At 33.3% G+C, this 16,765-nt stretch overlaps 1 protein-coding gene, 1 non-coding gene and 1 pseudogene across 3 annotated transcripts in view; 1 reads left to right on the top strand and 2 right to left on the bottom strand.

Moving 5' to 3' along the window:
• Positions 1–16,765, bottom strand: part of USP37 (ubiquitin specific peptidase 37) — a 73,118-nt gene that overhangs the window by 55,562 nt on the left and 791 nt on the right. Inside the window, exons 2-7 of one of the 2 annotated variants that reach the window (XM_011358596.2) lie at positions 12,996–13,136; positions 8,766–8,989; positions 4,705–4,876; positions 3,424–3,524; positions 479–657; positions 60–137 (exon numbers count right to left, since the gene is read on the bottom strand). In XM_011358596.2, coding sequence (XP_011356898.1) covers positions 60–137; positions 479–657; positions 3,424–3,524; positions 4,705–4,876; positions 8,766–8,921 — 686 coding nt within the window. In that variant the 5' untranslated portion in view covers positions 8,922–8,989; positions 12,996–13,136. The remainder of the gene's footprint in view (positions 1–59; positions 138–478; positions 658–3,423; positions 3,525–4,704; positions 4,877–8,765; positions 8,990–12,995; positions 13,137–16,765) is intronic. The other variant, XM_011358597.2, reaches the window with a different exon arrangement.
• On the bottom strand, positions 7,339–7,457 carry LOC111738752 (annotated as a pseudogene).
• Positions 7,892–7,954, top strand: LOC111738708. Its single transcript, XR_002779956.1, has one exon. It is a non-coding gene; the product is annotated as a U7 small nuclear RNA (small nuclear RNA).

The following is a 16,765-nucleotide window of genomic DNA, read 5'->3' as shown; positions in this document are numbered from 1 at the left end:
GGAATTACCAATATCAAAAACAATGATCTAGGGCCTTAAAGGTTCTTAAAGCAACTTACGATGATGAATCATTTTCCTTAGGGTAATCTTCATTCAACTCTGAGCCAGAAGACAGCATTCTCTTCCTCTTTTCAGTTCTACGGAGAACAGAAAAAAAAGAGGTTATTTTAAAAAGTTATAACTCATACCATTAAAAAATATAAACCAACATACTCAAGGACAGGAACTGACTACTGCTATCTAATTCTTCACACTACATTCAAATTAATATACTGTATATCTCCATGCTCAATACATGTCATTGACATAAACCTTAAAACAAATACTAATTCACTACCAAAAATGCACTCTCTATTTTCTTCTAACACTCTTTACTCACAGGACAATCTCCTCTTTTTTCTCAAATTATTGGTCTTTCTAAAAGGCCTAGAAGACATTTATGAACAGACACTAAGAAAGAAAAAAAAGTCTTTCATACCTATTTTCTAATAATCCTGATCTAAGAGGTGTTGATGTAGCTGTCAAAGAGGGAATCGTCCGAGTGACAGTTATTCCGCTTCCGGCTGCCGTCTTAATTGATCCTCTACTTGGATTACCAAGAACTTTTCGAAATGGAATATCATCTTTAGTTTCCAAACTTCCTCTTTTTGAAGAAGCCTGTAGGAATAAAGTTTAACATAGCTAAATCTTTAAATTAATTGGCATACTTTTAGACCAGTGAGTCTCAAGTAGCGAACTTTAAAAAAATACCAACTAGAGACCCATCTCCAGGGATTCAAGCCTAACTGATCTGGGGTTAGGCTCATTCATCAGTATTTTTTTCAGTACAACAGGTGATTCTAACATATGGCCAGTGTCATAAATTGTGCAATACGTTTTTCCCTGTAATACTCTTGTAAACTTAAATATTCCACAGCATACCTAGAGACAAAAAGGAATTCGCTATAAATTATTTTTAAAAAGATTCATATACACAAGACATAGTTCTCATGACTAGCACAAAAATAAACCTTTAGAGAAAAAAAAATCCAATTATGATTACAATAAATTAAAGTGACATGTGTTATGTGCCTTTGAGTCAATTCTAATTCCTGGTGACCCCATGAACAAGTGATACCCACAATGTCCTATCTTCAACAGCCCTGCTCAGCTTCTGTAGACACATGCTTATGGTTTCCTTTATGGCATCAATCTAACTCATTATCTGTCTTCCTCTTTTCCTGCTGCCTTCTATTTTTCCCAGCATTATTGTCTTAAAGTGACATAGATGTGACAAAAAGAAGCAACAATGACATTTAGTTGCCACGACTTAAATGCCCAGTCATATGTACCTCCTATAACTTTTGAGAGGGTTCTGGTTTGGAGAAATGAAACAAAAATATGTGATGAGGAAAATGAAAGTGAGATAGAGATGACTGGCAGGAGTGGAATCTTCCCTAAAGACACAGCAAGAACATCTAGAGAGAAAACAGCAATTAAAAAATATTAGTTGGGAAATAGTACTTTCGATCAGCACCTGGCCAGATAAGTTTGATAACTCTATACTAAGAGCTATGTGATTTCTCTGTGGAAGGTATTTGCAACAACTTCCCACAGAACTACAATCTTGGACTAGGAAAGAAAAAAAACCTCTGCAGTCATCTGGATGAATGGTTTAAAAGTTAAATTTTATTTTCAAATGGGTGATACGTGTTCAAGATTCAAAAATCAAAATACTGTTATAAAAACCATATGTTGAAAAGTGTCATTATCACTCCAATGCCATCTACCCAGTTCTTCCACTTCCCATTCTCCTACTCCTCATAAGTATTCTTCTATTGTTTCTCTGCAAAGGCAAATCGATATTTCTTTCTGTTATACAAATGGTAGCATACTATATGTATACCATTTTGCATATTTTTCAACCTTTCCTGGCTTCATAGTAAGACCTATTTTTCATTGCGACCTATTACAAACGTGTAAATAAAACTAAGTTTCAGAAACCAATGCTTATTGTTACTATATACAATTCCTTCTCTACTATTTTTCCTTTTCCATTCCACTCCACTCCACTCCATTTCATTCTTTCCCTTTTTATTTAATGCTAGTCACAATCCACAAAATTGGTTTTATAATCTCAAGAAAGGGAATCATTACTTGTGAAAGTATAAATATTTGCTTGTTATATATGTTAATACTTTTACATTTAAATACTCCAACAATTTAAATTTCTTCCTGTAAACAGATATATCTCAAAGTAATTATGCTGAATGAAAAAGCCAAACAAAAAAAAAATTACACACTGATTCTATTTATATAAAACTCTAGAATATACAAACTAATCTACAGTGACAGAAAGCAAATCAGCTGTGGCTTAAGGATAGGAGCCAGAAAAGGAAGGATTACAAAGCGGGAATGAGGAAACTTTCAAGGGTTATGGCTATGTTCACTAGGTTGACATGGTGATGATTTTACGGATATGTACATAAGTCAAAACATATCACACTGTATACTTATGTAATTATGTATAACTTACTGAATGTCAATTATATCTCAACTAAAATGTTAAAGAAAAAAACTCATCCTATAAAAAAGAAACAAAAATGAAATCTTACTCACTGCTTAGCCCAGTAAATGGACTAAGTAATTACCTCTGCACAGCCAAATAGAACTCATCAGTTTATTTACAGGAGAGTTTCAAAATTCCTCTTTATTCCTAGTTTCCTTTTTTTAAAACAAATTAAAAGAAACATAGGACTACTAAGCTGCAGTAGTGCACAGCAAGTCTCATGGCTGGCTGAATAATATTTATGAAAAAAAAAAAACTATTTAAAAAGAAAACAAAAGACCTCAACAAAACTGTGGTATCATAAGGTGTAAGGGCCAAGTTCATAATGTAGAAGACACAAAGGGAATTACAGAAATAATAGTAGCAAACATTGATAGAGTTGTTAGTATATGGTACTGTGGGCTAAGTACTTTTATATGCATTATCTCACAGCAACCCTTAATATATTATTACTGTCTCAATTGTACAGGTGGGTACTAAGGCTCAGGATACCTAAGTAACTTCTCCAATGACCCACAGCTAGTAAGTGTCAGCACCAAGTCTCAAACACATCTAACTACAAAGCTATGCTTTTAAAAATTATACTTAATAATGGTTATAATGACCATGAGACATCAAGCAAAGGATAAATTGTGCTCAATAAAATCTATATGTAAGAAGGGAAGACTGCCATAAATTTGAGAAAGATTTTCATAAAAATAGTTGAAGAGATTGAGATAGCTAAAATGGTAAATTTTGGGTATGTGGAAAATACCCTTTTGACAATGCCAAAATTATTAGTCATTATAGTCTAAATCCTACTTCCTGCAATTACTTTATAGAATGTCTATGATTACCATTTTTTAAAAAAGTTAAAAAGATTCAAGTGAACATACCTGATTGTCTGAATAAGAAAGCTGCCTGTTAGTTTCCTTCTGTGAGGTCCTGCTGCCCAGAATAGCTCCAAAACTACCAGACCCCTGAGAAGGTTTCATGGCTGGCACAAAAAAACAAACAAACAAAAACAAAAAAAACAAAAAACAGAAAAACAAAACCCAAATCACTTATTTTAATAGAGATTTGTTATTATTATAAGCAAGAATAAAATAAAATAAAGCTTATCAGCCAATTCTTTCTAAATAGAAAGTACATCTGATGCACATAAATAATTAAAATTTAGAGCTAGAGTCTAAAGTAAAAATTAAATCACATGCAAAAATGTGAAAACATGTAACAGAAGGATAAAAATTTAAATACAAGAAAATGTTAGAAATTCTCCTATAAAAATATTTGGAAATTAACACTACAGAAAAGTTAGTCACTGTGTATCTATGGCATGAACACGGACATTAGACTCCAAGGAAACATGTCAGAACTAGTGACAGATACACTTCCAATAATGCATATTCCAAAACGTTCTCTGTAAGTTCAGCAGATGGAACAGAAGGATTCTATTCCCAAGAAATCAATGCTAGTTTAAAGAACATGCAAGATACTGTAAAATATAAATTTGTATATACTTTAAAAAGTATTTTCTATTTTAGTCCATTTCCCACTCATGATCATTCGGAATGTTTTAATTTTTAAAAACTGCAAACAATGCTGAATATCCTTTCATACCTCTTGCACGAATGAAATGATTTTTGTAGGATAAAATCCTCAGAATAAGAATTGCTAGGGTAAAGGATGCTCTGGCCAGGACTTTCAGTGCCATGTTGAATAGAAGTGGTAAGAGAGGGCATCCTTGTCTTGTTCCTGATCTTAGAGGAAAATCTTTCAGTTTTTCATCATTGAGTATGACATTAGTAACGGGCTTTCATACACAGCCTTTATTATGTTGAAGTAGTTTCTCTCTATTCCTAGTTTGTCAGTATTTTTATCACAAAAGGATGTTGAATTTTATAAAATGATTTTTCTGCACTTTGTAGTTTTTGTCCTTCATCCTGATAATTTGGTGTATTTACATTGATTTTTTATACCTTTAAAACCATGCTTGCATTACTGAAATAAATCTCATTCAGTCATGGTATATAATCCTTTTAATGTGCTGTTGAAACTGGTCTGCTAGTATTTTGTTGAAGATTTTTGCATCATTATTCACCAGGAATACTACTCTACAGTCTAGTAATATTCTCTTATAACTGCTAATATCAGACCTTGGGACAATTAGTGCTCACCTGCATTAAGTCTGTTTTGATGAACTGCATCTAGAAACAACCTCATTTCCTCTGCATCCTTACTTGGAACTTTGTCAATAGACAAGAAGCTGTTATCTTGTAGAGTTAACATTAGGCGGCTTTGTTTTGCTCCGCTGGGTCGAAGTACCACATTTTTAATGTTATGACTTAACTGATCAACACACAAAAAAAATTATCTTATCATTACAAACATATGATAATGAAGCATGTAAGTCATATAATGAATACTAAACTTTATACTTTCTAAGTTACATTTCTTACTCTTTCTCACATTAATTTAGTTCCCCATAACGCCCCCCGCCCCCGCCCACAACAAAAACAGTTTCTATTTCTTGATACATTTAAATCAAAGATTTCACTATGAGGAGAAGCAAACACATAGTATTAAAATTTATTTTACATCGTAATCCTAGCGCTCTTGATTTTATGGTAGAGAACTGCATATTTTCATATATAAAGATATAAAAACTAATTGAGTTAATTTTCAAAGCCTAGATGGTTATACCATCACCAGTTTAGGAAGCCGCACAGGATTAGAGGCTTTCTTTTTCTTTTAAACAAGTTTGTAAGATATCTAGCAAATGGTTTAAGTAGCGGAAATGTAAAAGGATATATTAAGCCAAACTATAATTCTCAAAAGAATTCCACCTCTCAAAATACTTCACCAATGTAAGGTCATCTTTTCTTCTTTAATTGTCTAAGCAGGGTCATTTTATTCAATCACAAAGAATATGAGCACCCTGGAACTATCTTGGCTTACTTCTCACACTCCCCAGAACTGGTTCAGTATCTTGTCTTATACTTTTCCAGACTCTAGATATGTGTTATGAAGTGATAGCTTTTATTTTCTCTTGACTGAAAATTTTCCAAGACTAAATTGATACATCTTGCTGTTTCTCTAAATATTTCCTGCCAATCAGGCATTCTTATTCTCTAATGTTCTCCCTCAGCAGACATATGCAAAGGTTTCTAAAAGCTGCCTTTTGCTAAAGACATCCTCTCTGAACAGCACAAGTAATTTTTGAAATTAGGAAAAACTGACCTCTGTCAATGTTTAGATAATAATGAAAAAACAATTTTACCAGACTTAATTTACATTTAAATTTTAAATTATATATACACATATACATATATTCATTCTTAGCTTCAAAGTAGGTCTTAAATTCATGTCCTTGAGTAGAAATTCTACCACAAAACACGATAACTAGTTTCAGATGCTTTAATTCCAAAATTTAAACAAACTGCACAGTATGCAAAAGGAACACTGATCACATAAAATCATTATTTCAGTCAATATGCCACCTTTCAAAAGATGAAAGTTAAATATAAGGGGAAACATTTGTTTATTAACAAACAAGGTGAGAATAATCTTGAACTTGGTCACTTTAATAACTGAAAATCCTAAATAGCGCCCACAATTTCAGTAACTACCCATGTGGTGAGACTTCCCAACTCTTTCTCTAAGTATAGACCTCTCTGCTGGATATCCAGTCCTGTTTACCTAACATCTACTAGACACCAATATCTGAATGTTTGATACCTCAAACAACTCATCTCTCCTAGTCCTCATACCCCAATCTTCCCCTCTGTTCTCTATCATAAAGGACATAAAAGGGACTGTCATCCACTCAAAACCTTGGGAATCTCCCCCAGATTCTTTTCTCTCTCAGGCCCCAAATCGAATGAGTTGTCTTCTTGAAATCACTTCAAATTTACCCTTTCCTCCTCTTGCTTCTCCCACTCTGTTCCATTGTTCAGGGCTTTCATTCCTACTCTAAATGCCCACAATAACCTCCTACATGTCCTTATTCTACCACTATCTCTTGAAATAAAGTCATCTTCCTAGCCCGCAAATGAAAATGAACTTAAGGTTCTTGGCTCCTTAGAACCTAAGACCCGCTTCGTATAACAAATAATGTATTTCGAGATCTGGCTCCTAGCTAGCTCTTGGGCCTCTATTTCTGTCACTCACTCCCTGCTGTCCATTTATTTTAAAATAATTTTCTGGTTCCCTGAGTGTTGTGCATGTGTTTGTCCATGTACAGATATCACCTCTGTTACCTCCACCATGTTTAGCAAATTCCTATTTATCCTCTAAATCCTCAGAGCATAAACCATACCCTTCTTTGTGTTATCTCAGTATCTTTGAAATACCTTTTTTACAATCAGAAGTTTCATTTTCTTAAATTTATTTTAAAGTTATTATCTACATACAGTATTTTACTATTTTCAGGTGTACAACATTTATATACCTTACTAAATGATCATCACAATAAGTCTAGTACCCATCTGGCACTATACAGTTATTACAATATTACTGATTATATTCCCTATGCTGTAATTTATATCCTGTGACTATTTTTATAACTTGCAGTTTGTACTTCTTAAATCTCTTCACCTTTTCACCCATCCTCCCATCCCCTTCCCATGTGGAAACTATCAGATATTCTCTGTATCTGTGGGTTTCTGTTTTGCTTTGTTCATTTATTTTGTTCCACATAAGTGAAATCATACAATATTTGTCTTTCTCTAACTTATTTCACTTAGCATCATACCCTCTAGGTCCATCCATGTTGATGAAAATGGGAAGATTTCATTTTTTTTTTTTTTTAACGCCTAGAGCACCTAGTATTCCAAGGTGATTTCCCATCCAAGTACTAACCAGGCCTGACCCTGCTTAGCTTCTGAGATCAGACGAGATCGGGCACATTCAGGATGGCATGGCTATAAACTCATTCTTTTTTATGACTAATATTCCATTATATATATGTACTACTTGTCTTTGAAATATTTTTACATCTGAGAATGCATTTGGTTTTAAGTTTGAGGGTAAAAGAGTCTCGTTCAGCTCTGTATTCTTAGCCTTTAGCACAGTACCCACCACAGTAATCTGTAGGTGGCTAACAAATGAATGCTGAATATAAACTGATCTAGAACTGAGATGAGGGTGAAATCACAGGTAGAATCATTATGCTCCTAAAGATTTGTCTGCATAAATATTTACATATTTACTCAGTGCTAATTTGAGCTGAAGACTGAAAAACTGAATATCATTTTGAAAATAATATTTTATTGAGATGAGCAATTAGTAGATATATGTATGTGAAGAAACTACTAGTGTTTCTATTACTCATGTCACCACTTCTAATCTATGTAAGAATATCTTTTGTGCTTACAGCTCTTTTTGAATTTGTCTAGTAGGTCTTCTGGTTCTCACCAACAGACTCCCACCAAAAAAAAAAAAAAAAAGAATCTTTAACACACAAAATCATAAGCAATTTATTTCTATAGTTCAACAGCAAAGACAAATGGAAATTTTACCTCGGCTCAGATCCTCAAGCATAAAGTTTTATAAATTGTTCTTCAATAGAGTACTTTAGAATGATTAACTTTTATATAATATAATTAACAAATATAGAATTTTAAAGTGCAGAAAAATGTAAGTAAGTTATTATGTTCTTAAATTCAACTTACATCAAGGTGAGTAGTACTTGGCTGCACAAGATACACAGTGTAGGAGTGAAAACAAAATTATCTATTTTTTTGCAGTGACAAATAAGATTCTTTAAAAGTTTACAGTTAAAAGAAAATAGCAGTAAGGATGAATGGTCCATATCACCACTCTGGCAGGAGTATTTAGGAAGTAGACATTAAGATGACATTATGAAGTCCTATTAAAAGTGAACACTAAATAAAGATGAATCTATCATATATGTTAGAGGAGAAAAAAAGAACAACTAAAGTTATCCAAATGTGGTTTTTAAAATAGCTTAGATAGTATCCAAACTCAGTTCCTCTCATCTTCCTCCCACCAGCTTTCTTTTCAATAATAGTGACTATCTCCCGCTCTTTATTATACATCAATAATGCTACTGAATAATTTATAATAAATGGATATAACAGTATCAGTGTCCTGGAAATGAAAAGCAAGACATATTAATCTAGGAGGAGGAAGACCATGATACTTAGTACGGCACAGAACAGCTATTCCCTAAAGGATGTGATTTAAAGATCTATTTCAAATCAAAATTTGGAAATACCTGAAATGTCCTTGGAATTCCTCCAGTATTATAGTGAACCACTAGGCTGACTTTATTCTCTTTTTCCACAATTTCAAAGGATCCTTCTTTCCATTTTGTAATCCCAGTCTGCATACTTCGAATTCTGATAGGACCATGTATCTTCAGAGGAGACATACTTTCTTTAAAAATAAACTGTGTCTAGCCAAATTATAAAGCAAAAATACACCTTCACCTGACAGATTCTAAGGAAAAAAAATAAAACAAAAAGTTACAATTTACTAGTGATTAAGAGTTTGAAAAAGAACATTTAATGAACCATCTTTTGTCTTTTTCTCCATTTCAATAAACCACACTTTATTAAGCATTCTCAACAGCCTTAATTAGCTGGATGGCACAGATAAGAAAGACAACTAAAGCAGTCACTGATATTGAGTGTCTGACTCTATTCAATATTTATTTCTTCTATACATGTGCCCTTCTTTGTCATGTGTCCAGTATGAGTCTATTAGTGCCTAAATTTTGCATTTTGCACCATTAACAACCATACCGCTGCCACTAAAGGCACACCAATTGGGAATACTAGATACCATTCTCGATGATGTGATCGCCCACTGCAGTATGACCAACTTTTACCTTCCTTCATGAATGCTAAAGTAAAATATAAGTACAAAAAATATTTTGAAGTTCCTCCCAAAACATCAAATCATATCACCAAGTAGTCTAAGCATATCTACACATACATAAGACATTAAATGAAGATAAAACTGTAAGAATAATCAAATTAGTTTAACCTCTAGAATTACATTATTTGAGAAAATCATTTATTCTAACAAGCTAACAACAACAAAAAACTCTCTTCCTAAGAACCATCTACCATTTATGTTTAATATTACTATTCCTGGAAAGACTCTTTAGCAGTTCTAGGACAAATATTCAATTTTGCAAATGAACTTCTAATACTTAAAAATGGCTTACAACAATGATAGAAGGTCTAAGACTTAAAACTAGCTTATTAAATGTCAACAAGTAAATACAATTAAAGTAATAGCAGAGAATGCTATCATATAGTGTGTGTGAGTTATACAACTCTTCTCTATATACCTTCTAGATCTTCATAATGAACCACAGATCAAATCACATTACATATGTTAAAACATTTTATTTATACTCTTTTTAAGTCTCTAAAAACACTGCCTCTAATACAGACTCTTGCTTATCATTTAATAAGTTAAAAATCATTAAACTTTGCATCTGACTAAACGGCTCAACTAAAAAAGCTAAAAAAAAAAAAAAAGTAGTATACAAAGGAAAAAACATACATACTTGGTCTAGATATCAGGAGCCAGCTCTTGTCACTTACTAATTTATAAGTTATCTTTTCTAACATCAGTTTTCTCAAGTGTAAAACAGGAATAGCTAATGCTATAGTGTTGCAGAATTAATGAACACACACTAGGCACTCAACAGACCCTAGCCTTAATATGAATTCAGTGTCCACTTTCTGAATTTATTCCTTGTCTGCAGCACCTCATTCTCCAAAGACACCAGATAAACAAGTTAACAGGGGTTACCAATTCTAATTGACTATAGGGGCCAAGCAGTTTAACACAAATGACTTACTTGGTCAGACAAACTATAAAAACTGCTATTCAAATCTAGCCAATTTTGTCATGTAGAAATAGTGAACCTAGCACATCCAAATTTTAATGTAAAATTGTCCATTTTTGGTGGGCAATAAAGCTATTTTCAAAAGCTACAAATCAAACAAAATCTACCTATAGACAGGGTTAAGCCTGGGGACCACTAGCTTGAGGACTCTAGATACTGTACGTCAAGTAACTGGGAATAAAATTTAAAGAGATATGAAAACACTTTGAATAGTTAAACACTTTGAATAGTTAAAAGGTGTTATGCATTTTAAGTATTATCATTAACTCATCTTATCAAATTTTTTGAGTGCCTACTGTGGCCAGATTTAGATAGTATAATTTGCTGGGTATATGAATCCATCAAAGTAACAGAGTCTGCTACTGTTTACAGACCTGTATGTTAACATGACATTTTGCTCAAACTAGTAACTACAGAATTTTGGGCCAGCAATGTGTTATACTTTTCTTGCAATTAATAATTTGGTGCTTCATTGTTTAGATATGTCCTGGAGATTTTTTCCACTCTGTCTCAGCACTGCCAATAATAATGTGGCCCCTCTTTTACCCCAGTTGCCCATGCCAGAAACATGAGAGTTATATTTGACTTCTCTCTTGATGATTATTGCTATTGAACTGGAGATGGAAGGTCAGAGTAGAATCCTGTCAATTCTACCTCCATACACCTTCCAAACATCTTTATAATGAACCGAAGATCAAATTACATAATTTTCCTCTTTAATATTATTTAATGAATCCCCACTGCCCTAATAACAAAATCTAGACTCATTAACACGACATAAACACCCTTCGTGATATAGGCCCTGCTTAAATCTCTTCTCAACAGGCCCTACAAATTCTACCATCTGAACTACTTATAATTTCCCTAAAAAACACCACATGCTCTCATGCCACTATACCTTTGCACACACTGTGGTGGATGTCTGCAGGATGTTCCCATGCCACACAAGGCCCCATAATTCCTCCTGTCTGTAAAATCAAGGCTCGACTTAAATGTTAACTTCTTTAAGAAGCCTTTCCTAGCTACTTTTCACTTTTTCTCTCATCCCATTAAAATGAGACTATTTAATGCTTCTCTATTCTCGTTGTATCCTGTGCTTACTTTTAGTTGAGCATTTATCATACTGTATTATAAACTGTTTTCCTCTTTGTCTCTCTCTGTCTAGACTCCACTATTTAAAGATAGGGAATATGTTCTTCAATCTTTGCATCTCCATTAGGACAGTGTCTGACATACAAGAAAAAAACTCAATATTCAAGAATAATGAACAAATTAGTACTATCAATTTTATTCAATTTACTGTGAAAATATTCAACAGCAGATACTAGAACCATTAATCCTTTTAATATAGCCAATTAGGATTATATTTACTAAGCTCTTCACAAGCATATTGAACACTTAAGCTTTTTCTGTGTGCAGTGAACTTCACTAAATGCAGTTGTCCTCATAAGATTCAATGAGAGAAAAATCATTTATGAAGAACAAGGATCAATATTCAGTTACAGACTGCATTATCAAAACAAAAACATTAGTAAACTTGCCAAAACTGGGATTCATATTATTCAATGCTCAATGAAGAAACTCCATTTTAAGAATTTTGTCAAATTACTTCATCTTTCTTTATATGTCCTTATGGGTCAAGGTGCCAAATTAAAAGGGAATAATATAAAACCCTATTATCTTAGTATTTTCCTACATACCAAAAGTAAAGGTCGTTGACCTTAAATTCCTTGAACAAAAACATTTTTAAAAATTAGATTATTTAACAAAAATTTGAGGTGAAGATTTCAAAGTTCACTAAGATATATCAGAAATAAAAATTTTATTGGTTATTTCTCTCTATATAATTCTCTATAATTTCTCTACATAATTCTCAAACATTTGATGCAGAGTTTTGGTTAAGGATATTAAACACCTTATTAACCATTTCTACTAGCAACTTCTCTTTCTTCTAAGGAAAAAGAAGAACTGAAAGGTACAGAACATAAAACGGGTACATCCAATAAACTTAAAACTTTTTCTTTATGCCTCAACTTAGTCCATTTCCTGCTCTTGCACTAAATGAATGAACAATATCTACTTTTGTACGTTCATCATATTTTCAGGGTTTGCCCTACTTGGTTAAGAGAAAAAAAACTTTCTTTTTCAGTTTTTAGCATGATCCAGTAATAAACTTTCTTTGAAACTGGGACAAAGACAAGGTTTCTTTGACCTCTGTAATGCTCACTCACTATCAAAGTTATATTAGGAAGACAAAGTATAATGAAAACTCATTATTCTTTAAGTATGTCCACAGAGATTCCCCTTTCCCTAAATTTCTTCACGAATAGTAAAATTATTGTTCAACTTTGAGCATTCTTTGAAAGCTCAGTAACATTGTCAAATGTTTCTATGCCCTGTATAGTTATTTAAATGCTCATATTTCAGATACTGCTTTGAAAATATCCTTATTCAGAAATATATTCTGTGGTAAAAGCATGCTAAAGCATAAAACTGTTACTATAAAAAAGAAAGAAAACTCAATTCTTGTCAATATGCATACTCTTGGAATCGTATATCCAAAATAAAAATATTACTTACTTTCCAGCGACTTTTATTGAAAAACCCTATGTAATAACAATTCACCTTTATTCTGATGCTTGTGCCAAAGGCAATGCACTCTTCTTGGGGAACTACTCATATTCTGCAGCTATGCCAGTTCTCCGGAAGCCATCAACTCAGCTAAAGAAAATATAAGTGTGCCTTTATAAAGAATCCAATTTATAAAATTATTTTTAAAGTCATCATTTATACAACAGATTAACCTTTTGATTACTTAAAAATTACAAACTACCTTACTGAAAACATTTAAAATATAATGCTCAAGACACATACACACACACACACACACACACACACACTCACAGCAAAAGAACTTGAGAAAGATATCCGTGTGCAAAGTGAAGGACTCCAGGAGGAGCCTGTACCTTAATCAATTTGTGTCTTGGTTTATTTATCTGCTACATTTTGAAACTAAGAAGGAGGTGAAGAAGAATACATCCTTTGTTGACTTTATAAACATTGTTACATAATGATGTCTTAAGTCTTAAAATATCACTTTCATGATGCGCTGATACAAATTTCAAAAGGTGGGTAAACTTGGTTTTTACTTTTCTTTCAAAACTAACTTTACGAGTTTCTTTCTTAATTTTAGGCATCTCTAAGCCTCAACTTTCTCTGAAGTTTTACCCAAACATATCTCACTGCCTTCTCGAAAGCTGTAACATTAACTTTAAACTCATGTGCTCACTAAGTACAAAATCATTTAAGCTACTACAATTTGACAGCACTGTAGGAGGGACACAAACATGAAAATTATACAGTCCATGCCCTCAAGAGGCTCCCCAGACTTCTCTACACTTGTCCTTCCACCTATATTCAGGGGGAAAAAAGTCTTAGCATCAATTTTAACCACATTCTCATTTACCTAAAACTCAGTCTTTTCATAACCACTACCCTAATTCAGAAAGGTATCACTTTGCCATCACGCCCACCTAATATTTATTACACACCATTATTATGCACAGTGCTAAGTGCCATACATGCATTATTTCATTTAATTTTCCAAATAATCCTAAAGGACAGAGATTACTATTATCTCTATTTTACGGATAAGGAAACTAAGGTTTAGAGAGATTACCTAATTATCCATGGTCACAGAGTCAGTAAGAAACAAAAATAAATCTAACACCAAATCCACATTTTTAACTACTACCAAATTTCTTCCTCATCAATGATTTGCAGCAACCACTTTCCAATTTCTACTGCTTCAGGTTTTCTCATTCAATGAATCTTTTACCCTCTCTAAATAACTACTCTTTTTATTTCTTACCAAAGTATGCACTAGCTGTCTCCTTAACTTTCTCCCTAAAAGTGGGGATGAGGGGAGGAGGACCTGGCCTATCTTCTTTTGTATGCCAACAAAATAACACGCACTTAGTACATGCTAAATACTTGCTATTGACGCTAATTCCTTCCCAAACGTTTTTTAAACTTTATTTTATTGTGTTAAGAATACTTAATGTGAGACCTACCCTCTCAACAAATTTTTAAGTATACAATACAGTATTGTTAACTGTCGGTACAATGTTGTACAATGTATCTCTAGAACTTCTTCAACTTGCTTAACTGAAACTTTCTTCCATTTTTAACAGCTCATCACTACCTATAAAATAAATACAAATGCCTCTCTGTGTTTGGTTTTCATCCACTGCCTATGTTTTATTTTCTATTTCTCAACAAAAATCCTGTTCTACACACACACACGAATTATTAAATTTTCTTCCAAATCTACCACCAATTTACTTAAATATGACATTTTCCTTTATCTATTTTTGGAAACCTCATCCTCGTTGGTCTCATAGTTTAGCCTGTTGTTAAAAATATGTAAACCCTGCTCTGACTTCTAAGGGCTTTCTTGACTAAAAGGATCCATAAAACAAATGCACAACGAGATAAAATTAGTGTGGCTGAAAGAGAGAAGTTGCCCTAGATAAAGTTTATCTCCAATTTAAAGAGTCTCAAATCTGAATGATTTTATCCAAAACTGAAAATCCCTTTTTTTCTTCTATGTCCTTTGTCTGCAGAGTGAAAAGGTGTTGTCATCAGATGACAAGATCAGTAAGGTGGTGCTTCCAAAAGACATGATAGTTCTTACAGCAAGCTCCAGTTTACTTATTTAACCAATTATTGAAAAACAGATATGAAATACTAACTTATATTCTAGTATGAGACATTTTAAATAATCACACAAGTAAATGTATAATTGCATGTTCTGAAAAATGACAAAGTACAGGGCATGGTGAGAGGTTATAATAAGGTTTAAGACTTGGGGGTTAGAGGATAGAGAGCATCAGAAGGTTTCTCTGAGGAAGGACCACTTAAGCTGAAAAGTGAAGAATGAGTTAACTGAGGGATGGTCATGCTGGAAGAATCCAGGCAAAGAGAACAAAATGCGCAAAGGCACTGTGAAGGAAATAACTTGGTGTGACTGAAGAAATGAAAAGCACTGTGACTGGAATTTAGTGAGGGAGAGAAAGATGGTGCAAGATGAATCTAGTGAAGTAGGAAAGAATCAGGTTTTGCAGAATCTTGTAGACCACAGTATGGATTTTGAATTTTGCCCTAAATGTAATAACACTTAATGGCAGAAATCCACTAAAGGGTTTTAAGCAGAGAAATGACATGTCACCGTTAAATGGAGAAGTGATATAGTTTGTTTGAATTTGGGGAGGAGAGTAAAAGAAACAAGAATTGAAGAAAATAGAGCAAATAGATAGGAAAGTACTGAAGTGATTCAGTTTATAACAATTACAATAACAATTAATGCTTACCAGTATTTACTGTGTACCATGTGCTTACCATGGTTATCTCATTTAATCTTCATAACAATCCAATAAGGTGGTGATTATTTCAATTTTAAAGATGAGAATACAGGGCACCAGTGACATTAAGTCCAGGTGAATGAAGACTGTGGTTTGAACTACAAAAGTGATACTGTGGATGTACAGAAATAGATTCAAGACATATATTGGAAATAGAATAAACAGAACTTGAAGAGGGTATAGATACATGGGATGAGAGAGAAATCAAGAATGGTTTTCAAGTGTCTAGTCCATGTAAATGGATAAATGGATATGCTACTTAACGAAATGGGATACTAGATAAAGAATCTGGATATGGAAAGAAGACTAAGACTTTGGTTTTAGACATATTATATTTCAAATTCCTAAGGAAAAAAGCTGAGATGTCAAACAGGGAGGGCTATTTAGATCTTGAGCTGCAAACAAAAGGAAAAGGCTGGAAATAAAAATTCTCAAGTCATCAATATATAGGTGGAATTTAAAGCTTAGGGTGGAAAGGGGAAGTAAAAAGAGAACAGGACCTAGGAATGAACCGAGGTATTCCATTTTACTCCATCGAACATCTCTATGATCATCGGTTACTTTGATTGCTCAGTTCTCATTTAACTTTGCCTTTCAGCAGAATCCAACACTATTACTTCTTTCATCTCTTTTACACTAGTATTTCTCTAAACTTCAAGAATTCCTCAGTGCTCCATCCCAGGTCCCCTTCTTTTCTAGCACTATACTCTCTTTAGGCAATTTCATCCATGTCCATAGCCTTGATTACCATCAACGTAGCAGATGATATAATTTTATACATATGTCTAGCCCAGAACTCTCCTCTGACCTTCAATCCAAGATATCCAACTGCTTACTTGACATCCTCTTGGATATCTCTTCTGCCTAGATACTTGTCAGATACTGTCTCCTTCCTCTCCGCCCCCCCCCCCCAAAAAAAGCATTTAC

The sequence above is a fragment of the Pteropus vampyrus genome, unplaced genomic scaffold (genome assembly GCF_000151845.1).
Source record: "Pteropus vampyrus isolate Shadow unplaced genomic scaffold, Pvam_2.0 Scaffold42, whole genome shotgun sequence".
NCBI lineage: Eukaryota > Metazoa > Chordata > Mammalia > Chiroptera > Pteropodidae > Pteropus > Pteropus vampyrus.
The sequence above is the reverse complement of the archived record's forward strand: the minus strand, read 5'-3'. Positions and strand labels throughout refer to the sequence as shown.